Below are 23,436 nucleotides of genomic sequence, written 5' to 3'. Positions count from 1 at the left end.
TGTTTCTCTTCCTCTGCCCCTCCCCCTGCTTGTGCTCTTTCTTCCTCTAATAATAAATAAAGTCCTTTAACATTTAAATATATATATATATATATATATATATATATATATATATAGTATTTTGTTTTTCGAATGAACGAATGAATGAATGGTAATTTGTTTGGTACAAGGCTATGCTGCAGAACATACTGCTGGAGTCTGGCTCCTGCCCCACAGGCTTTTCCTAAACTGATCGAGATCAAGGCAGGCAGAGGTCCCAGGCAGCAGTGCGGTGGTTCCGGTGACGGCTGGCTCCAATGTCAATGTTCCTGCAGGGGATGGAAGGGGTCGAGGAAGGAGGGGTGCTGACCAAGAGTCCCTTCACCTCCATTCCAAAACAGAAACTAATAAATGTTCATGATATGGAGAAGAATGAGAAAGTGCCAGCTCCCACCGCACAATGGCTAAGGGTCTTTTCACGGTTCTACAATGTAACTAATCCCAGAAGATATATTCCCCGACCTCCAATCACTTACAACAAAAATTCGTGTTGTCTTTTATACTGAAGATGGATTGGAATGTGTTCAGGTTCCTTTATACTTGGGTGTGGCACTTTTGACCCGCTCTCAGAGGACCTGCACTTGGGGACAGAAGCGAAGGTCTACTTCAGTTTCCCTTGGCCTCTTCCAAAGGTTGGAAGCATAAGCTTGAAATGAGTGACCATTAATTGAGCATCTACTATGTGTTGGATACTGGAGTAAGCTCTGTGGGTAAGACAACATCCCAAGGATGGGCTTGGAGGAGGGCTGAACGGGGCCATTCCCAGTAGGGATGAAGAGAAGTGGCAGAGTTAGGAGAACTTGAGGCTAAGGATAATAAGACTTAATGAGTAATGATTTGTCGAGGTGGAGAAAGAGAGGGAGCGTTAGTATGACTCCCAGGCTTGGGGTTTGGACAGCGGGGTAGGGCTGGGATCCTCATCACAGGACAGGAAAGGTGGCAGATGTGGGGAGATGGAAGAGTTTAGCTGTAGATGGTTTGAGGGCGAAGCTCCTATGTGCCATCCAGCAGGAAAAGTCCATCAGGAATTGGACTAATTTCATGCCATATACCATTTACTAAGTGGGAGAGTTTCACTGTTTTAATATTTTTAAACACCAATATTGTTCTAAAGAACCTTCTCCTCCTTGTTTGGAGACTGATTTATAGTCCTGGCTTCCCTCCAGAGTCTTATCTTTGAAGCAAACATCACATCAGCCCTGAGTGCAAGTGAAAATGAGCCGAGCCAGAGCAGTGGGGAATATGGTCTGTCTGGCTCTGTATTTACCAGTGCCTTTCTTCAGCGACCCCTGCTCCAGCCCCCTGTGCTGTTGGCTCCCAGCGATATTTATCCTTCCAGCCTCAAATCATTTAACCCTTCTATGGCCTTTCAAGACAAATCCTGGGCATCTCAGACACCTCAGACATGTCCAGGAATAAGCATAGAAGGTTAAAGTGTCTGTCTCTGCTCAACCTGGCCAGAGCATCTCTCTCCTTCTCATGCCTTGAAAGCCAAGACAAAGCTTCCTAGTAAAACAGGTCCTCGTGATCAGGTGGTGGGTCAGAATATTTCATGGAAGGTCAGAAAAATGATCAGAGCCTCTCAGAACTTCAGGATACAGATGGTACCCAACTTATGATGGTTCAACTAACAACTTTTTGACTTTATAGTGGTGTGAGAGCAATATGCATTCAGTAGAAACTTTACTTCAATCTTCAAATTTTGATCATCTCTGAAGCTGGCCATATGTGGTACAATGTTCTCTGTGGGTGCTGGGAAGTGGCAGCTCCCAGCCTCCCCCCATGATTGCAAGAAGACACTTAGAACCATTCTATACCCAGACAACCATTGTTTTTCACTGTCAGCACAGGATTCAATAAATGAGATATTCGACATTTCATAATAAAACAGGCCTGGTATGAGATGATTTTGCCTAACTGCAGGCTAATGTAATTGTTCTGAGCACGGTTAAGTTAGGTTAGACCAAGTTACAGTGTTTGATAGGTTAGGTGTATTAAATGCATTTTTGAAAAAAAAATGCATTTTTGGCTTATGGTATTTTAAACCTACAGGGGGTTTATCATTAGGTAACCCCTTCCTAAGTCAAGGAAGATCTGTGTTTAAAAAAACAAAAAAAGATCTTGCCATTCTCTGAGTAGAATTCAAGCTGGAGGAAAACATCATAGTCTTCTGAAAAAATCATGAGTAAATGGAAAAATGAAACCCAATTCTTGCCGCTTTAGAAACTTACATATCCATTCATTCAGCCAACATTTATTAGGCATCTTCTATATTTAATTAAGCCACTTTGCAGGACAGTATGGGACACAACGACGGAAAGTTCCTCTGCCTCCCAAGAAGGCAACACATGACTGGTCACGACTAATGAGGAAGTAATTTGCAGCCACCAATGGCATCTATGGCAAAGAGCAGCCAAGCACCCTGTGCAGACTAGCCCGCCGAGCCCTCACAGCCTTCTGCAGTAGTTTCTATCAGTACCATTATTCTATAGATGAGGAAACTAAGGTACAAGGAAGCTGAGAAATTTGCCAAAGTCAGCAATTGGTAAGTGATGGGATTTGAACTCAAGCAGTTGGAACGAAGGACACTTTGTGGATCAAATGGCCTTGACATGGGACCACGAGTGGTAAGTTAGCTTTCAGTGACTGGAGTCATTCCAGAAGGACGCTACTCTGTGGGCAAAGACAAGGAGATGACACTTTTGGATAAATGAGTGATGGTCCCGACTGGGGGAGTTCTTGAAATGGGTCAGCAAAAAATAAGATATGAAGGGTCACTTTTAGAAATGCAGACTTCTCTCTACAGGTAATAGGAGTTGTGGAAGATCTTTGAGCTGAAGTGATAGGATCAGAGCTGTACTTTAAAAAAGAAAATGTGGTTCCTGCACTCTAGCCACTTAGTAAAATAAGTAGACAAAAAAAAAAAAAAAAAAGGAAAAAGAGAAAGGAAGGAAGAAAAGAAAGGAAGGAAGGAAGGAAGGAAGGAAGGAAGGGAAAGAAAGAAAGAAAGAAAGAAAGAAAGAAAGAAAGAAAGAAAGAAAGAAAGAAAGAAAGAAAAAGAAGAGAAGGGAAGGAAAAGAAAATTTCCTGGCTGTCTGATAGAATAATTATAGTTATCCCACCCACTTTATAAAATGTATAGTTTTCTTTATTCTTGCTCACATAGTCAAGAAAGTGGGAGTCTCTGATATTTCTGATTTAAGCAACGATTCAAGGACTTGGTCTCCTTTTACTCTTTGGCTTTGCCTTCTTTGACCAGGGACTTCTAGGTTCACTGTGCTGTGTATATCAAGACATTGGAAAGAGAGAGAGAGTGGGGAAGGCACCTGCTTCTTAAGTTCTCCAGTGACCTTCACTGATTTCATTGGGAGGCATGTCCCCCCACCACCAGAGGCATGGGGACAAGGAATGTGGTTCCTGACTGGGCAGGCTTTCATCTATGCCTGCCCCAGGAGAAGGAAACATGACTCATGTCGGAAAGTCTATCACACGTGAATGCAGAAAGAAAAGCCTATTTACCTGCCAGCAATAACTTCAGAATAGTCTAGCACCTCATTTTGAAGTCTGGTTGAGGAATGAGTCTTATGAACAAATGAGGCTTAAAATAAAATAATATAAGTATAGTCCCTTTTAGCACCAAATCGTATTCGTCTAAATTATTCTTGAAGGTTCCAAATTGATTTTATACTTTCCTACGTAAGTGAACAAAGCTTAACTTAATTTAAGCTCTTCTTGATGACTTAGGGTCCCCTTTATGAATGTCACTTATTATAATGCAGTGTGTTGTGTACGGATGGCTTTTGAGTGCTAGAATTATTTGTTCCTGCACTGAATGCCTCCAGAATTCTAGGCTATTCTACTAAATTTTCTCTTTAGTCTTTCTGTCCCCCTAAGAAGTTTCACAGTCACTGTATCATCTCAGCACCTCTAATGTCGGTTTTCCAATGCTTTCTACATTCTCCTGCCATTCTTGTTATCTACTAGTTCCTCCCTTCTGTAGATTTTCTTTTTCCTCCTCTTAAGACTCTTCAGTTTTCTTTTCTTTGCCAGTCTTCCACTCAACTCTGTCTTGCCTGTTATGGTGGCCAAATCACCCACACACTTAGGACTAAGATTGACCCAGGTGCTGATACAGGCTGTGCCTTAGAAACACTATTACCTGGGGTGCCTGGGTGCCTCAGTCGGTTAAGCGGCTGCCTTCTGCTCAGGTCCTGAGATCAAGCTCCACATCGGGCTCCCTGCTCAGTGGAGAGCCTGCTTCTCCCTCTCCCTCTGCCTGCTACTCTGCCTACCTGCTCTCTCTCTCTATCTCTTTGTCAAATAAAAAAAAATAAAAATCTTAAAAAAAAAAAAAGAAAGAAAGAAACACTATGACCTTGAGCAATTCAAGTTTGAACCTCTCTTTCCTCAAATGTAAACCAAGGTGGTAATATGTATCTTGCTGGTTCACTTTAGAATTAACTGAGATTAATATAATATTAATAATAATAATAATATTAAAAGTTGCTTCATAACCATTGGTAACCATTACTGTTGTTATTATGACATTTCCGGGACCTGATGAGGAAGAGCTGGAACAGAGGGGACATCTCCAGTGAGCAGAGGGCTGAAGCCATGAGTCAGGATCCTGAGTCCCCAGGGAGTCACAGATCTGCTGATATGCCGGAGTGTACTCTAAAGAGAGATCTAATATATATGGATATAATAATAATACATGGAGACACGAAGAGGACTGTGTGAATATCTTCCCTGGTTCCGTCTGGTGTTGCTTTGTTTTTACCAAAAAAGCACCTCTCTCAAAAAAATGAATTGAAACTCTCTTAAGCTATCAATGCTGTCTGACTTCATCCACTCACGGTTTCTTGACAAAGCTGGAGAAGGGGTGCACATTTGTCTCTCTCGCCGGAAACAGCTTCGCTGCCTTTCATAGCCCCTGCGCACCGAGCTATAGCCAGAGGAGCAAAGGCAGTTGCGTCCCGGGCAGCCTGCCCAAAAGCTTCCATTACACAGGGAGTAGGTACTGAATAAACTATACCGTGAACAAGCGAAAAGAAGAAAAGGCGATCTTTCACTAATACAAAGTAAGTAATTCTGTGGCCCAGAGGATGCATGATGTTCAGCAAATGAAAGCAGGTGGCAAAGTAGCTCCCTAGTGTGTACATCACAGCTAATGTCCATCAGTGGTCAGCAAACGAGTATACTGTGCCAGCATCAATAACCCTCTGCTTAGCCTTGTGCTGTGTTTATTTAACTAATGGCTGCCTTACTGGTAACACATCATGATGGTGTTTACTGAGCTTGGCAAAGTTAGAAATTATGATTTTGTTTACTCATGTGTTTCCAGCTGGGGTGCTGAGTTGTTATTCAGGCTGCTGATGACCCTCCTTCCACTCTCAGAGCCCCTAAACTAGGCAGTTCCATAAACAAACCATCAGCTCGAGAACCAAAGTGTCAACACTGACACAATCTGGTTATTTGCTACTTGGCAGTAGTCAGTGTCCAAAGCCTCAAATAACGACTCATTTTGAAAACTCCCTTATGCTTAGATAATAAAGTGGATAGAAGTAAGGTTACAGTGTAATCAGTTTGGTTGGTACTACTCAGTCTTCTATGAGAAGATGAAGCATTTGCATCAAATTAAATATTCGATTTGGGATGATTTGTCTCTTGATCTACACTTGGGCATACCAAACGGAAAGGAAAACCAGAGAGAAAGCCTAGGGGAGGGCCGTGGTTCTAGAATGTTCTCCTCACCTGCATGAACTAAATTTAGCTACTTGTGCAGCAAATACTTAGAGAGCAACCACTATATATTAGGTCCCGGGGATGTTACAGTGAGCTCAACCCCACGGAGGCATGAACCCAGTTCCTAAGAACCTTGCCATTCTGTGAGGGAAGAGAGACCCTGACTCAAAGATTGACGACATGGTGAGAACCAGAAGAGGAGAAACAGGGCGGAGTTTAGGGAAGGTTCTCTGAGGCTGATGATGATGAAGGAGTTTCAAAAGTCGGGAGAGAGGAGGCAGGGAAGGGAGCCTTTGAATGTTGTGATTATTTCAGTTAAGCCACAGAATCCCGCTGCGAGGTAGACATTATGTTCCAGTTTATAATTGAGCCAGCTTGGCTTCCAGGGAAAGCATGTGCAAAGGCCCCAAGGCAAAGCCTTTGAATAGTGCCACTTGGAGCTACAAAGTCAAAGTCAATGCAAGTGGAGTATGGGGAGCTACGAGAGGGTGGGGGATACAGAAGGACTTGAGGGGGGGAAGCGATATGAGGGTCTCATAAGCCACTGGAAGGACTTTGTCCTCAAAGCAACGGGAGGATCCTTAGGGATTTTAGGGTGTAGGGATACTAAGCACAAGCAGGTCCTAATGAGATAGGCTTTTCAGAAAGTCCTCCTGGACATTTGTGGACAGTAGAAGTGTATGTGGGAGGCCTGGCGGTGATCCAGGGAAGACAGTGGGTTGAAGCAGGGGTGGGGACAGGGGGAAGCAAGATGCAGATGGGTAGAAAAGATCAGATTCAGCAGAAACAGCAGGTGGAGTGTGCAGGTTCAGGAATGACTGGATGGAAAGAGAGGCGGGTAGCGGCTTATCCAGGAGGGCCCTTTTTGTGTCTGTGACAATTAACCCGTGACAGTTGTACCAGTTACACCTTCCTGAGTGCCTGCTGTGCCATTTTGCAGATGAGAACATTGAGGCTGACTAGGGAAGTACCTATCAATAAATGACTTAACTGGGACTTGAACCCAAGTCTGACTCTTTCTACTTCAATTCTACAGATTTAATGTTCTGTCCCGTTAGATTGTTTTCTCATCTGGTCAACTGAAACCATAGCTTTTTTCCCCCTCTGTTCAATTCAGCTATATGTGGAACCCCTGCATTCTCCTAATTCTCTTGTTTTTGACCGTAGGTTAGTAGTTATCAGATTTGGGCCATGCTGTGTTTACGTGAAAGCCCTTTCAAATGTAGCAGGGGCCAAAAAAGCCAGTTTTGTGGAATCTGGTTTGTCTGGCAGCATTAAAAGTGGCCTTACCCTCATAAAAATGCAGCTTTTTGTTTGTTTTAATGAGCACAGGTGACCCTTAGACCTGCTTGCCTCCTAGAGGAAGGAATTGCATAGGAGTGACCTTTAAGGGGACTCCCAGCAGGGGGCTATTTGAAAGGCTGGGAGGTGAGCCATCGTGTACCCTCAGCCCTTGTCCTGGCACATCAGAGAAGAAAGAGGCCCAGGAAACGGGCTTGTGGCTCTGGGGACTCATCCACACTTTTTTTGGACAGAGAAAAATCCTCTGCTGCTTGCCTAGAAAGTAAGGCAGTCAAGATTTTCTTTAACAATCTATTGAGGACCTGCTGTGTGCCAGACGTGCATCGTGATCTCTGTTCTCGTGGCACTCTTGCTGTAGTGGCGGGGACAGACCTTAAAGAAATTAAAAATGTAAATCACTAGAGACTGTGGTAGGCGTCAGAGGAAATAAACAGGATCGTGCATGAGAGGATCGTGATAAACTTGTAGCTCAACTTCCTCACCTGGTAAAAACGAGAACCGTGGTAGAACTTGCCTTTCAAGGCTGTTTTCAGGATTAACTCAGGTGTTAGATTAACGTTTTGTGTTGAGAACCATGCCTGGCATATCAGCTGAACGTTTTGTCAGTGTTATTAGCAGTTAATATCTTTGTTATATAATAAATGGGGGAGACTCTGTCCAATTAAGGCAGTCAGGGAGGACTTCCTGGAGGAGATGACTTTCAAGCTGAGACCTGAGAGACGAGAAGGATCAGGGCATGTGAATAACTGGGGAAACGAAGACCAGAGGCCGAGAGGGAGCACCCGATCTCTCAGTCTCTCCCCGAGACAGAAAGGAGATCAGCAGTCCATAGGGCTGAGAATGGCAAGTGAATCGAGTTCAGGTCCACAGGGGTGGACAAGGCTCCGACCAGGCAAAGAATGTGGATTTTACTCTTCAGGTAGGGCAGGGGAGTGGCGTGCACTGCATTAAAATTCTCAGCCTTGCAGCCGTGCAGGACATGAAGTGTGAGGGTGAAAGCTGCCAGACCCAGTGGGGAGCAGGGGGTGCCGGTGGGGTGGTGGGAGGCAGAGGGTGAAGACCGAGTAGGGAGCAGTGTCTTCGTCTCCAGAGCTGCCAGAACAAATTACCACAACCTGGCTGTCTTAGAACAACTGAAATTGATCCTCTCACAGTCCTGGCAGCTGGGAGTCTGAGATCAAGGCTTTGGCCAAGCCGGGCTCTTCCCGAAAGCTCTAGCTCTAAGACAGAATCCTACCTTGTACCTTACAGCTGCCTCAGCATCCGGGGCCAGTCCCTGCCTCGCTTCGACCTCTGCCTCCTTCTTCACGGGTGTTCTCCCTGGGTGTCACCGTGCCTCTGAGTCTCTGCTCTAATCCAGTGCGACCCCCTCTTGACTTACCTTCTTAATTACGCAGGCAAAAACGCTTTTTCCAAATAAGGTCACATCCGCAGGTGGGACTTCAACATCACTTTGTGGGTACGTGGCGAGGGGCTGTTGGATGAACACAGTTCAACCCACAGCGGGTCTCTGAGTCTGGCCACGCCTTTGGGGGGCTGCGCTGGCTGGAGAGAACCCCCGTGTCCCACCTCCCGGGGCGAGAGCGGCCGCCAGCCCTGCTCGTGCCTTCTCCCTGTCAGGCAGGGCTCGCCGGCTCTGTGGCTCTTCCTGGCTGCTTCTTCCAGGCAGGCAGCAGGTGGTGCGGGGCGGGCAGCGCTGCTAAAGAATGATCCTCCTTTCTCATCTGTCTCCACAAAACCACTTCCAGCTGTAGGGTCCTGCTTCAGGGCACCAGGAACTCAGAACTCTTTTTCAGTGGGTCCCCAGCGACTTTGACCAGGCTATGGATATTATAGGTGGATTTTCTTAGATGTGTAGGAGTGAGGAGACCTGGGGTTCATCTCAGGTGCTTCTTGTAGGGTGTGACCTCAAGCAAATCATTGAATCTCTTGATTTTCGGCTCCTTCCTCTGTAAAATGAGGATCCTGAAGTGGTCCAGGGGCTCTCAACCTTGAGGATGCATCAGAAATCACTTGGAGGACTTGTGAAAATACAGGTGGCTGGGCCCCACCTCAGAGCATCTGAGTCTGTAGGTCTAGGATGGGGTCTGAGAATTTTGAATTTCTAGAAAGTTCCTAGACTTGTTTGTCATGGTGGGTCTGGGAACCACACCTTGAAAATTATCAGCCTAGACAATCTATGAGATTTCTGCCAGTGATGTTATTGGGTGAGAAGAGATAGGTTTAGGATACATGGATGGGGATAGATCCAGTAAGGCTAGAAGAGTTGTAGCAGGTTGAGAGAGAGGTAATCAAGAATGAGCTTTGAATTTTGTCTTGAGAACTGGGTGGAAGGTATGCCTTTAATTGAGATGGCAAACCTTCCCTTTGAGATTGGCGTTACCATATTCATATTACAGATGAAAAAAACAGGAGACTCAGAAAAACTAAGCCACCTTGCCCAAAATTATCCACCTAAGGAGAGGAAGAAACCAGTTCAAGCCTGTGACTCCAAAGACCGTAATTTAAACACTGCTCAGTACTGCCCCCTGCCTGTGGAGCTCTCATCCTCAGGCAGCCAGTAGATGGAAATCATGGAAAATAGGTTGGGGGGCGGAGAGGAGGACTTCTTGGCAGTGAAGGCTGGTGGGTGGGTTTGTCACTGAGAGAGAAGAGCAGCTTGAAAGTAACATTTTTCTAGGGAATCACATTAAATAATCAGAGTGGCTTATACCTGTGTCAGGCTGAACCGAGATTGACAGCTAATAAAAGCCCAGTAATTACAGGAAAACATCAGATTGAAAAGTGCAGAGATTCTTGAAACACCTGAAGCCATTTAATATATCTTATGTTTGCTCCAGACCAATAAGCAGCTCCCAGAGCAAGACTGGTCTCATTACTGAGCTAATGGACATTATGCTCTGAGGTACCTTTCCCTCTGCCAAATAAATCAGAATTTTAAAAAGTGAAGCCTGAGATTGCCATGCTGCAAATGTTTGCAAGGACATCACTGAGTGTTTTAGGTGTCAAGTTTAATTTGACTTGGCCTGGTCTATTCTCTTAAGAAAGGCTCAGGAGACATCAGCTGGGTCACAGGGAGAATTCCTTCTGCTCCTGCTCTCTGGGCTGTGACAGAAATCAGACCTTGATTCCCTGAGCGTGCCTCCTCAAGCAAAGGTTGCTCCTGTCACCTGAGCCCAAAGGAGTAAGTTGTGATGCAAGTTGTCATGCCCTGCTGTTCTCTGATGGAGGGGGGAGTAGGTGGAAGGAGAGAGACTCACTCACACCTTCTAAAATATGCTAAAACCTTCCTGAGCCCCTACTAAGTCGCAGACACTGCCCTAGGTACCGGGATGATGACAAATGCTTACATATTAGCCAAGAGCAAAAGTGAGGGCAAAAATAAAATGGTAAGCTCCATGTTTGTGTACGTCCGCTCCGTGCACATTCCCCCCAGAGACCCAGGCTGCCATCTCCCACGGGCCCCTCTCCTGCACACATTGGGGGCCTGACGAGGCTGCAACTCTGAGCACCAGTGGCCTCCATGCATTGTAGATTTTCCTGGGCATTTTTTTACTTCACAACAGCTCTAATGACCTTGGCATCAAGCTCTTACTGGGGATTAATAACTGGCTGGGCTTAATGGCCCTCACCGTGTCCTGGGCCATTTTCCTAACCAGCCATTAATTCCAAGCAGTGCCCTCAGCTCTGGCCGTTATGGCTCCCTGGACGGGGAGGCTGTCCTGAGGCAAAGGGCCACAGCCGCCTTCTCTGCAGACAAAGGCTTTCACATTATACGCCCCGCCTTCTTCTCCCCATGGCATCTAGTACACAGGGCTGGGGACTTTAGGCAAACACCTAGTTAGGGCACCACATCGTGTCTTCTCTTTATGTCTCAAGAGGGTGGCTTTCTCAGAGAACAGACAAGGCAGGCCGTTGGGTCTCAATCACTCATTTACCAATCTACCCATCTATTATTCAGTGTTAATTGAGTGCCTCTTATGGGGTCAGGAAGCAAGAGAGATGATCAATATTAGATACATATTAGAGTAATCAAATATGGGCGTCTGTGTGTCTTACCAAAGGATGGGATACCTCACTAAATGGGGCTTTAAGGAAAATGTCCGAGAATCAAGGGACTGAGCACTAGTGAGGAGGAAGTCAGAGAGGAGGCCTGGCTAGCCAGTGAGTTTCCCGGGAGCTGCCTGCGCTCCTGCCTTCTCCATGGAACTTAAGCTCCCAGACCCGCTAACAGAGCTGCAAGTTCACTTTCCTGTCCTCTGCTCGGTGATTCATGAACCCAGCATCTGAGTGCTTAACGGAGGAACATGTGAATACGGCATCAGGAATCCTAACTCACCAAGGCATGTGTATCTCCACCCTTCTCATTAAGACACCAAGGATTATAATCATCCTGGGATGTGGAGGAGCATGGCTCTCTCAGAGGACCCATACGCATCCTGAGAAACAGGGTCATGGAATTTGTATAATTTCTAGTCATCCTGCCTCCCCAGACATCATCTCTTCTTCCAAAGGCAGAAAACAGACTTCATTTCCTCCTTTGGAAGTGATTCAGCCTTTGGTACGCTCTCTTCTCAGCTGCGGGAAATGTAACATTCTGTTTAGAACCGCTATTGTCATTTTATTGGCACCACTTACCAAAAGACACTTAAGGCATAATTCAGACTTCACTCTTTTGCTCATTGTTTGGTATCTGCACAAGGCAAAGAGTGGGTGTCGTCGCCTGAGGTAATCAATCCCTCAGAGCCCAGGCAGAGGGGCAGGAATCATGAGGGAGGGATTTCTGGACTAGGCGGACCCAGCGTATGTGGGTGGTGGCCAGTGACCACAGAGGATCAGTAGGGCACAGTCAGGAACCTTTGCCTGCCCTGGAAGGGTCTTCTGCTCACCTCACATGCACAGAGGCGGGAGACAGAAGGCACTGGAATTTCCATAGGTGACATGGGGTTCACCTGTCAATCAGCCTATGCTCTGAGAATCACAGCAGAATAATTAATTATGGGGGAGAGAGATGCAGAGACTTCTCTTCAGAATGTTTTCCCCAGTAAAAATAAGCACAATGTCTTGTAATTAGCAGTCACGCTAGAAAATTCAAGATGATAATTCAGGGTGAGTCTGATGAGAAAAAGCAGGTTCCAATGGCCTGAGGGTCCAATGAAATGAAATCCTACAAAGTGACCTTATTAAACAAATGTACTGAGTTACATGGTACCTCACCGGTGTACTGAGTGCTCAGTAAGTGTCTTTAAATGAATGAACGAATGAATGTCATGTGGCCACAAGTATCTAGTTGATCTCCTCTTTGTTTTACAAGTTAGAACGCTAAGGACCCGACATAAAATTCAGACCCTGGGTCTCCTGACCCTAATCATCACAGAGGAACATGATATTTGCAGATACCCCTGTCAATCTTGTAGGACATTTTTTAGTGGGTTTTCCCACAAGTAGAGGTTTCCTAGGATGCGGGCTTTCCAATATGTCCCAAACAACCCCTAACAAATTGGGTGGGTTGGTCACCCTGAGTGCCCGAGTCTGCCCTGCAGATCCTCTTGCTCCGCCATTGACCCTCCACCAGCCCTCACCACCAAGCTCCCACCTCCACTTCCCTCCCGGCCAACCGGACTCAGGCTCTGCCCCTTCGGTTCAACTGAGAGTCTTGTGGCCAACACCTCCAAATCCAGAGAACGCTTTCCAAGTCTGGTTTCACTTATCCTCTCATGTCTTGTGACCCCATCGACCACCACCTCTTCAAAGTTACCTCATCTGTTGGTTGGTTCCCTTTGCTCTGTCCTTTCCTGGTCCTCTCACCCCTCCAGCTCCTCCAGACCAGCTCCAATGTTCCCTCACCTTTGGTCCCATGGCCCCTTGTGCCTAATCAATTCTAGCACTTACTCCCCGGTCTTGTAATTGCTTATCTAGGGGCACGCTCACTTAGATTGGGTGCCCCCCTGAGAGGAAGGTCAGGATCTTTTTATCTATATCACCAAGTTCAGTGCCTGAGACATGATAGGAACTCCATGGTTGAACAGATCATTTGACTTTCCCTCTTCATCCTTTCTGTGTGGGGTGTTCAGACAAAATCAGAAAAAAGAAAACTAAGTATTTCCCCCGTCCTTTGGCCCATGAAATTGCTCCTCACCCCCAGCAGTTCATTCAGGGGATTCAGACGGGCTTCTGGCTCCGGGTTCCAGGAGGAGAGGAATGGGGACCACTTTCTACACATCTGTAATGCAGCTATTCCTCATAGGAAGATCTTTTTTTTTTTTTTTTTAAAGTTATTATTTATTTGTGAGAGAGAAAGAGAGTACACACATACAGGCAAGTGGAGCGGCAGACAGAGGGAAAAGTGGGCTCCTCGAGGAGCAGGGAGCCCAACCCTGGGATCATGACCTGAGCCGAAGGCCAGCGCTTCACTGACTGAGCCACCCAGGCATCCCAGGAAGATTTGGTCTTAAGTACCTTCTACTCTCCTTCACTTAAGGCTCTAGATGGATGGGGTCTACTGTTAACGGGGCCCCAAGGATTGGACATATTGGATACAAGACCTTTGTCACTTTACCGCATCCAGCCGGCCCTGTGCCCTAAAAGAGGTAACACTACTGGTTAAGACACAGCATCACCAAGCTTCTGGGGTTGAAAGAGGAAGGAAAGAAGGCAACGACTTAAGACATTTCATGGCACATGTTCAATTTATTCTACTGCACCGTGGTGCTGTGATGGTTAATCCCACGGGCTCTTCAGTCTGATTTCCTGGGTTTGAATCCCAGTTCTACCACTTCCTAACTGTATGGCCTTGAGCAAGCTCCTTACTTTCCCTATCCCTCAATATTCTCATTAGTAAAATAGGGGTGATAATATAATACCCTTCTTATGGGATTATTTGAGGAATTGATGCAATTACATAAAAAGCTCAGAACAGTGTCTGGCCCATAAAGACATCTCATCGCTATTAGCAAAAGTGGTCTCTCTCTCCATTGTCCCCCCCCACTCCCGCCTTGCTGTGCTCTAAACAGCCCCCTTGACTAAGACTTTTGCACAGGCCTCATCCTCTCACACTTTATTGCATTTTTTGACTGACCCACTGTCCCTCACTAAAGTGTAAACTTCGAGGGGTTTCTGTTTTTGCATTCCATTTGCATTCTCACTGCCCATCATAGCGCTTGTCACCTAAGAGTAATTGGGTGTCAAATGAATGATGAGAATTTGCAACGGTAGAATCTCCACTTCATAAGCTTCTACGTCAATTATCAACCCGAAGTGATCAGCACTGACTTAGTGAGTGTCTACAATCATTCCACTCTGACAGGTAATCCCAAGAACGGTCTCATTACCCAATGATCACCGCGCCAGCTCCTATGTAAGGACTGGGTTCACCCCCCCACCCCCGCAACTGCTATTTTTCAAATACTAGCAATTTCAAATGTCCCAGTCTAATACTGTGTGCATTTTCATTCAACCAAGATAGAATGGGGCATTTGTTATCCTCATTTGAAGATGAGAAACCCGAGATTCTCACAGGTCAGTGGCTTGCCAAGGTCTCACAGTTAATAGGTAATGGAGACAAGGCTGGACCGGTCGTATAACCCCCCAGAGCTGGTGCCCTTGGCGACCATGCAGTGTGGGAAGGTGGCTGTCCTCAGGTGCCCTTGTCTGGTTCTGAAGGCAGAGCTGTGGCTCAGGAAACTCCCAGGGTAAATAGAAGCACTAAGCGGGATCCGACTTCCCGAAACCAGGCAGGGAGCCAGCGTGTCCTGTTCAGTGCTCACGGGGAGGAAGGGCAGAGGCTCTGGGGCACGTGTAACAATGCAGCTCTCCTTCAGACCATTCTTGATTGTCATTTTCTTGTGCACTTGCCGGTCTTGACCCCAGGCCCTAATTACATTATCTGCAAACAGCAACTAAGAGATATTTCTCATTAAACATGAACAGGGGAATGTTTAATGTGTGGGAACGTAGGCGTTCAGAAAGCAAATCATTGGTTCAAGGTGTTGAAATGAACCGTGTCATTGGAGTTGTCCCTGGTGGGCTTCCACAGGGCACGTGTTCACCAGCTGAGGTCGCTGCTCTGAGCTTGAGGATTTTTTTTTTTTTTTTTTTGCTTTGTTCTGTTTTGTTTTGTTTTTACATTTTTGAAGATGGACCAACTCAGTCTTGCGCCCTGTCCTTTTAAAACAGAGAAACTATCCTAGTTGTCCTTTCAAAATTATGGCATCTGAGGGATTACAACATGGATGTCTTCCCCCCTCCCCCTGCCATGTGATTCTTAGGTGATGTTTATTCAGGATAAACATATTTGTACAGCCGCCAAGAATATTGATACGCACTTAACTTTCAATAAGGTGACTTAAGAACTTCCAAGCTTGTGTCAGAGCAAATGGTAGTGTAGTCTTTACTTCATTTTGGGGGTAACTTTGGATTCAGGAAAACCTGGGTTTGAAGGCGTGACTTCAGTACTTTCTAGTTATGCCTCCTTGGGCAGATTTCTTTCCATCGCCCCTCTGTAAAATGGCAGTGACAGCGACCTTGCAGGGTTGATATGGGGTTTTGGTTATTTAATATCAGTAAAGCCCAGAGCCCACGGTTTGACAGGTCAGTGCAAGCCCTCTTGCGGTCTTGTCATCTGCTCTGGGAGAGAATGAAGGAAAGGACTGATGAGACGCCAGCAGCAGGGATAGATGCTGGCATGGGAGATGGGAGAGGGAGGCCCGGCAGCCTTCAGCGGCAGCGAAATGACCCACTGGTGCCAAGTGAGGGCCTGCTGATGGCGTCCTTCCCCTTCTGCCTTCTAGCCCCTGAAAATGCACTGCGGGGACTGTGCCCTGGTGACCAGCTCGGGGCACCTGCTGCGCAGCCGGCAAGGCCCCCAAATAGACCAGACGGAGTGTGTCATCCGCATGAATGACGCCCCGACACGCGGCTACGGGCGCGACGTGGGCAGCCGCACCAGCCTGCGGGTCATCGCGCATTCCAGCATCCAGAGGATCCTCCGCAACCGCCACGACCTGCTCAACGTGAGCCAGGGCACCGTGTTCATCTTCTGGGGCCCCAGCAGCTACATGCGGAGGGACGGCAAGGGCCAGGTCTACAACAACCTGCAGCTCCTGAGCCAGGTGCTGCCGCGGCTGAAGGCCTTCATGACCACGCGCCACAAGATGCTGCAGTTCGACGAGCTCTTCAAGCGGGAGACCGGCAAAGACAGGTAGGGGGCGGGGCGGGGCGGGGCCGCCCGGGAGGGAGGGCGAGGACGCGTCCGCGCTGCTGGCCGCCCTGCTGGCCCAGTCACCCAAAGCAAAACTTTGGCTGAGGCTTTTTGTGGGGGCCCCGCTGCTCATGCCATTGGCAGCGCTCGCCTCCAGGGGGCCCTGGTCGCCCAGCTGCTCAAACCGAACTCATTAAGACCAAGTTAGCGAAGCACTGAGACTCTGCATGGGTAATTCAAGGCCAAGTCCTTATTTGGGAGGAGCAGGCTACACAGTTGCTCGCTTACCCTGGTAGTAAGTGCAAGATAATAGTTTTGTTGCATTTCCTTTTACTTGTGTGAATACCAACTTCAAGGAGGGTATGAGTTTATTCTTCCCTTTCGAAGCAAACATGCATTCAGTGCATCGATTTTTTAAAAATATTTTATTTATTTATTTGACAGACAGAAATCACAAGTAGGTAGAGAGGCAGGCAGAGGGGGAGGGGGAAGCAGGCTCCCTGTTGAGCGGAGTGCCGGATGTGGGGCTCCATCCCAGGACCCTGAGATCATGACCTGAGCTGAAGGCAGAGGCTTAACCCACTGAGCCGCCCAGGCGCCCCCAGTGCATCGATTTTTGATGAGTAGCTACCCCTCCACTGTAGCAGGCACTGGGGATACAGTCGAAAACAGGAGAGATCTAGGCCCTCCCTTCCCGGAATATAAAGTTTCACCAGGTGGGCAAGCATTCTCCAAGCAGTGGCCCACGTGCTAAGCATCAAGCAAAGGAAAGAAAATGGTGCTATGACATGCAGGACTGGGAGACCTGCCATGGTCTAGGGCCAGGTTTTCCAAACTATCCATTACAGCTCAGTAATGGGACGTGAAATCAATGTAGTGAGTCACTGTAAGATTATTGTTTTAAACGCAGTGGGATATAATGGAATGGAATGAGATGGACTAGAACAAATAATATCAGCAGTCATCCCACATAAAAATACACATATAAGGTTTTCTGGGGTAATGAAAATGTTCTGGAATTAGACAGTGGTGGTGATTGCACAACCCTGTGAATACACAAAAAAGAAACCACTGAATTACACACTTCATGTTTTTTAAGATTTTATTCATTTATTTCTTTGAGAGAGAGAACAGGTGTGGGCATAGGGGACAGAGGGACCAGGGTGGGGGGTGGAGAGGGGAGAATCTCAAGCAGACTCTCTGCTGAGCTTGGAGCCCAACCCGGGGCTCATTCTCAGGACCCTGAGATCATGACCTGAGGTGAAACCAAGAGTCAGTCCCTCAATCCACTGAGCCACCCAGGTACTCCTATTCACTTTTTTAAAGTTTTATTTATTTAAGTCATCTCTGCATTCCGTGTGGGGCACGAATACACAATCCCAAGATCAAAAATCACATGGTTTTCCAACTTAGCTGGCCAGGTGTCCCTGAATTAACACATTTTAAAAAATGAAATGAAAACTATACACATGCACATATGTGTATAAGCTCAGTCGTGATGTGAAATGTTATTTCTTATTATAGGTCAAAATATTTTGAAAAGCACTGATCTAGGAAATGAGGGAATGAGGAAGAGGCTTTCTCCAAAGGATATAGTTAAGCTGAGACCTGGGCCAATAAGTATTTATCCAGGTGAAGAAGAAGCTGGGAAGGGGAGGGAAACCTCCCTGTGGGTCCAGGGCTCGGAGGTGAGAGAACAGACAAGGGGCTGGAGAAAAGCCCTCTAAGGCTCCAATCCCAAGGGCTACTGGTGGGGGCGGGGGTGGAGTGGCCCTTGAGGAGGCCAAGATGAAGGGCCACCAGCTGGCCCAATCTAGGTGAAAAAGAAAGGACAGCTAGGTATCAAAAGGCATGGTGCAGTGTTGTCTAAATACACAGCTTGAGGCTGGAATTCTGACTCTATCTTTCACTAGTTACGTGACCCTGGACAAGTTATCTAACCTTGCAGTGACCTCAGCTGAGAAAAGGGCATAGCAACTAGGCTCATAGGACTGGTCTGATGATTAAATTTGTTTCCTTAATTCTAAAACATGTAATTTTATAATTAATATATATTTAATGATATAATTTACCTCCTGTCCTTACAAAAACTGTTTCTGGGTTGATTTCTTAAAACTAAAAAGACATGATAAATGAAATGAAGAACATAAAGTATGAAATCCACGGTTAGGCTAGGTTGGGGAACGTACTATCAGAGAGCAGGGTCTTAGAGAAAGACCAAAGCTTTGCCCCAACTTCTTTGGGTGGAGGACCATTCTTTTTAAATTCTGGAAACCTTGGGACCATTTAAGAGCAGGTCCAGGCCAGGGTGAGCATGGCACGTGATGGGCAAAAGAGGGGAGAGCTGGCTGCTGGCCCTGTGGCCTCCTTCCCTACAGGCCCAGCGGCCTCTCTGGTAAGCCCAGCCAGCGGATCACATAGGGGATCCTGGTCATCACGAAATCCAATTTTACTACCCTGTAAAAACCACAAATCAGAGGGACTGTCACACATTTGAATGAGTTATTTGACTATCAGAGCATTTTATAAGGGAAGAAGAATGAGAGGAGTTATTTACAGTTTCATTTTTGCTGGTTGGAAAATTTGAAATAAGTAGTAACACTCCTCAATAGAAAATACTTTCGCTTTTTGTAGTTTAATGGTTGTTTGTTAAATTTAAGAATTCCTGAAACGTGGCTGCAGTCTAAGCTATTTAAGGTAACTACACATTGCCCTGCATCTTCTTAAAGGATTATTTTAAGTTGGTAACTTGGAGACCAATCACTCCACCCTTTGGTCACTTAGATCTTCAAGAAACACACTCACATGGAGACATATCTTTTTCACTAAGCTTATTAAATTCTGACCAGTGAAAACTTTGTTCTGTGGGTCGGTCTCTCTGGTGAACCCAGCTGGTAGAGGAACCAAGTCTTTGTGTACTGGTTACTGGGCCTCTCACATGCAGACATCCATCTACAAGGTTCCATACAGTTCCTTTTCAGGGGAATCAAACTTATGGATGTGTAGGGTGCCAAATGACATTGTCGCTTCTGGAATCTCTGTGCCTCTTACCTTTAGGAACCTGTCTTAAAGAGGCTAATATTGTATTGACTCAGTATTCCCATGTGCCCGTATTCTTAACGTGGATACTCCAAGCTAAGAGAACCAAGGTAGAAATAGCCCCTCACAACAAATGTGTTTCTGAACATTAAACACAAAACATGCAGGGGGTCCAAGAATATTTCTTCTCTGTATGCGTTCCTTGAAACCCAGCCAAACAGGAAGATGTATTACAGGTACCCAAAATGTAGAATGTCTAATTTTGTACATTTCATGATCAGGACATTCATTCAGGCTGTTATTTGGGTGGGGGGGAGAACCAGAATAATTCAATAGATTTTGATTTATAGAAGTTTCACTGTACTTAAAAGTGGAGGGGGAAATATGGCCCAGGAAGAATCTGCAATTAAGAAGTGTGACAAATGACAGAGATGGCCAAGTGGTATTCTTGGATATTAGAAAGTAACTGTACTTGAAAATAACTTTCTAATTGAATAAGGGTATATTAGGAAAATATGATTCAGAACCAATATTATAGTAATTAGATAAAGGAAGCATAAATGAAATAACTGCAGGAAGAATATTTCCATAGAGATTATAAATGAGATTCTGGTGGAGCAGAAAGGGCTTTAATTGTAATTTAGTGTGCACTATAGAATTATCAGCTCCGTGTGTTACTTCATCATATAAAAAAATATCTGATCATTTTCCCTAATAAGCACATGACAGCTCTTCATATTCCTTCATTATAGCTGATTAAGTGTAAAAACAGTAGATATTCCTTTGCTGGAAAAAGGATTCAGATCTTTTCACAACGACAGCACAAGGCAGTTGCAACTGGATAGCACGTGATCCCAGAAGGCTACTCTTTCCGGGGTCTGGGGAATTCTAAGTGGCACTTGAAAGAACTCATCACGGGGGCTTCTTTTGTCCTTCACTACGCATTCTCCCCCATTGCTACCCACGAAACCTCTTTCTGTAGAGCCACACTCTCTAGTATTTCTGGCCGTGCCTGACAGTCTCTACTATATCTCACAAAAGAAAGCCAAGAGAACGGGGAGTTTCTGCCACGGGGAGATCCCTCTTGGCGCTGCCCACAACCCTGAAAGCACAGGGACACAGTCTCTTCCTGGGCCTCCCAGCTTCTCGGTTATTCACTGACCCAGTGTGAGTTTAGAACACTTGGCCTTTGCACCACACAGCCCGGCGAGTGAAGACAGATTCTAACTTGAGGCAAGAGACCTTCCCCTTTCCCTTCCTCAGTCAGCTAGCTCTGCTCTGCCTCACCTCCTTCAGTCCCATAGTGGTTGGTTGGTTGGTTTGTATCTTAAGAGAGAGGGGTAGGAAGGGAGAGGGAGAAAGAGAATTCCAAGTGTCTCACAGCCAACACAGAGCCCATCACAGGGCTCGATCTCACGGCCCTAAGATCACAACCTTGAGCTAAAATCAAGAGTCAGATGGTCAACTGACTGAGCCACCAGGCTCCCTAAGTCCCAGAGTTCTTATGAATATACAGCCTTGGGGAGAAAGGAGAGGATCGTTAATAGCTCTGTAGGCTGGAGGCTCCAGAATTTCGTCCTTACTGCCCTGATGATTGATGGTGGATCCCGCACCAGAACCAGCAGCAGAGTTGGAAGGATAGCAATTTCTTCAGGGATGCTAAAAAAAAAAAAAAAAAAAAAAAAAAAAACCACTGAAAGTAATGGCTGAATTATTTGCTTCATTTGCTCCAATCTGGCAACCAAGAGAGGAGGAAGGGGTCTCGATGTATCAACACACCATACTAGACTCTTTTTATGGTGTTCTCGCACTTAGTCCCCAGAGTAGCTCAGGAAGCCCAGGCCTGCGTTACAGATGGGCAGTCCGGGCTCATGAGCGATGAGCGATAACCCACCTCAGATCATTCTGCTGCCCGTGGTAGAACAGCCAACGTACAAACCCATGATGTTCTCCTCCTTAGGAGCTTTGAAAATGTACTTCCTGGGGCACCTGGGTGGCTCAGTCATTAGGCATCTGCCTTTGGCTCAGGTCATGATCCCAGGATGCTGGGATTGAGCCCCGCGTCGGGCTCCCTTCTCAGCGGGAAGCCTGCTTCTCCTTCTCCCACTTCCCCTGCTTGTGTTCCCCTCTCTCACTGTCTCTCTCTCTCTGTCAAATAAATAAATAAAATCTTTACAAAAATAAAAAATAAATTTAAAAAAATGTACTCCCTGGGCTAATACTGGGTCAGGGGACAATGTTATGGGAAGCTAAAATGAGTAAAGGGATTAAGAACTACAAAGTAGAAACCACAAACTCAGTCATGACTGCATCACCCATTCCTGTCATGTATTTGACAAGATAAAAGACTCCTTATTATGCTTCTTTGCTTTTATAGTTTTTTTTGTGGGATTGGGGGGTCCCATATGTGAAATGGAAATAATGCAAAATGATTTGCAAAAAGTCTTCTTCCTTCTCAAAGAGGGGTGCTACACAGTGCAAGCAGAAAAGCTTTTCAGCAACTCTGGTATTCACATCACATATGGTGCTATGGCTGGGCAAAGTCAGACAGTCTGACCTTGGGAATAAGGTGTTTGAAACCGGCTAATGAGGCATACCATAAGGACTGGGGAAAAAAAGCAAAAGCCGCAACCCCCTAAGAATTGAAATTATCCACAGCAGCAAAGCAATGGTAGACCGAGTCATTCTCAGAGGGTCAAATTAGACCTTGATGTTACATCTCCACAGTTATCCTTAGGCGTGGCACGTGGCTGGAGCTCAGCACAGGTGTTTGAATGGGCAAACGAATGAATTTAGGAACACACACATTCACTCCTTAAATTTTGTCAATTCAGTCTTCTAATAAAAAAAAAAGTTTTAGAGAGCTCTGGATGTTCTGAGGTAAAATAAAGCAAATGCTCAATTAAGCATAAGCATTCCTGTGGTCCTTTTCCTCTAGTAATTAGCCCTTTCCCAAATGAATGCACTCTTCCTAAAAGAAAAGACATTCAATCAAGATGTCAATGTTAATTAGTCTAACTGAAGGCAAGCTTTTACCCCATGATTGTTTAATCGATCAATAGATATTAGTCAATACATAGTCACATCTGTGTGTTTACGCATATTTAATAACCTCTTCATTATTCAGCCTGCTTGGGGAACAAGGAATATTTCTAATTAGTCAAGTATTCTAGTTAATAAAGAAAGAGTTGACACGTGGGGATTGTCACCTTAAAGAGCTTGGGTTGTGGTTGTACACCCTTACTCCCTGAAACACTCTCATCATCTCTGATGATGTAGAAGTTGCTTGATCACCCTTTCCTGTCATAACTCACCATGGCGGAAAATGGATGTCATTTATCACTTACTGTGGAATATGATGCTATTGGTGAGAGATTTCTACCTGGTAAAATTTCAGCTGTTTACCAACTGGATAGAGAGAGAGAGAGTCAGCCTTGCTCCCCAAAGGATTTAAGATGGTCATGGTTGTAATGATGACTTCAGCAGCTTGTGGACTTCTTTGTTGTTCCTTCCAGGAAGATCTCCAACACTTGGCTCAGCACCGGCTGGTTCACAATGACGATCGCGCTAGAGCTCTGTGACAGGATCAATGTGTATGGCATGGTGCCCCCAGACTTCTGCAGGTAGGATTTATTCTACAAGTGTGATTCATCAGCAGTGTTTTGCAGGGCTTACAAAGGTCTGATTCCAAATATCAGCCATGAAACCTGTCTAACTATCTTCTCAAAGCAATTAATTAACATGTCCCAAGTTCTGGTTCTAGAAACAACAAACAGCATTTAATTATGTGATATAAAATATTGAAAGTTTTTGTTTGCACTGCTGGAGAACTAATCCGTCTTGTGGGCTCCATGTATCCTCTGAATATTTATCAACCACAAGTAATGCAATAATTGGCATAATATTAATGATGAGCAAGCATTAAGGAATATTAGTTTTATTCTCATTTGAAAGGAATGCAGTAATTTTTAATGAATTAAAGAGGGCAATTTCTTTGACGGTAAGGTCTGTTTGCTAAAATTAAAATATTGCTCTGAGCCTCTTTTCCTCCCGTCAGTAGCCTTGGTTTGTACTTCTAAGGCCAAAAGCACAGACATAATGCTTTTGATGTA

General features: G+C 45.7%; 1 protein-coding gene across 1 annotated transcript in view; it reads left to right on the top strand.

Moving 5' to 3' along the window:
- ST6GALNAC5 (ST6 N-acetylgalactosaminide alpha-2,6-sialyltransferase 5) overlaps positions 1–23,436 on the top strand; it is a 182,055-nt gene that overhangs the window by 143,002 nt on the left and 15,617 nt on the right. The window contains exons 3-4 of the mRNA XM_047727379.1: positions 15,876–16,285; positions 22,840–22,947. Of these exons, the coding sequence (XP_047583335.1) occupies positions 15,876–16,285; positions 22,840–22,947 (518 nt within the window). The remainder of the gene's footprint in view (positions 1–15,875; positions 16,286–22,839; positions 22,948–23,436) is intronic.

Source organism: Lutra lutra, chromosome 4, assembly GCF_902655055.1.
Source record: "Lutra lutra chromosome 4, mLutLut1.2, whole genome shotgun sequence".
Classification (NCBI taxonomy): Eukaryota; Metazoa; Chordata; class Mammalia; order Carnivora; family Mustelidae; genus Lutra; species Lutra lutra.
Note: the sequence above shows the minus strand (reverse complement) of the source record. Positions and strands in the feature narration are given on the sequence as shown.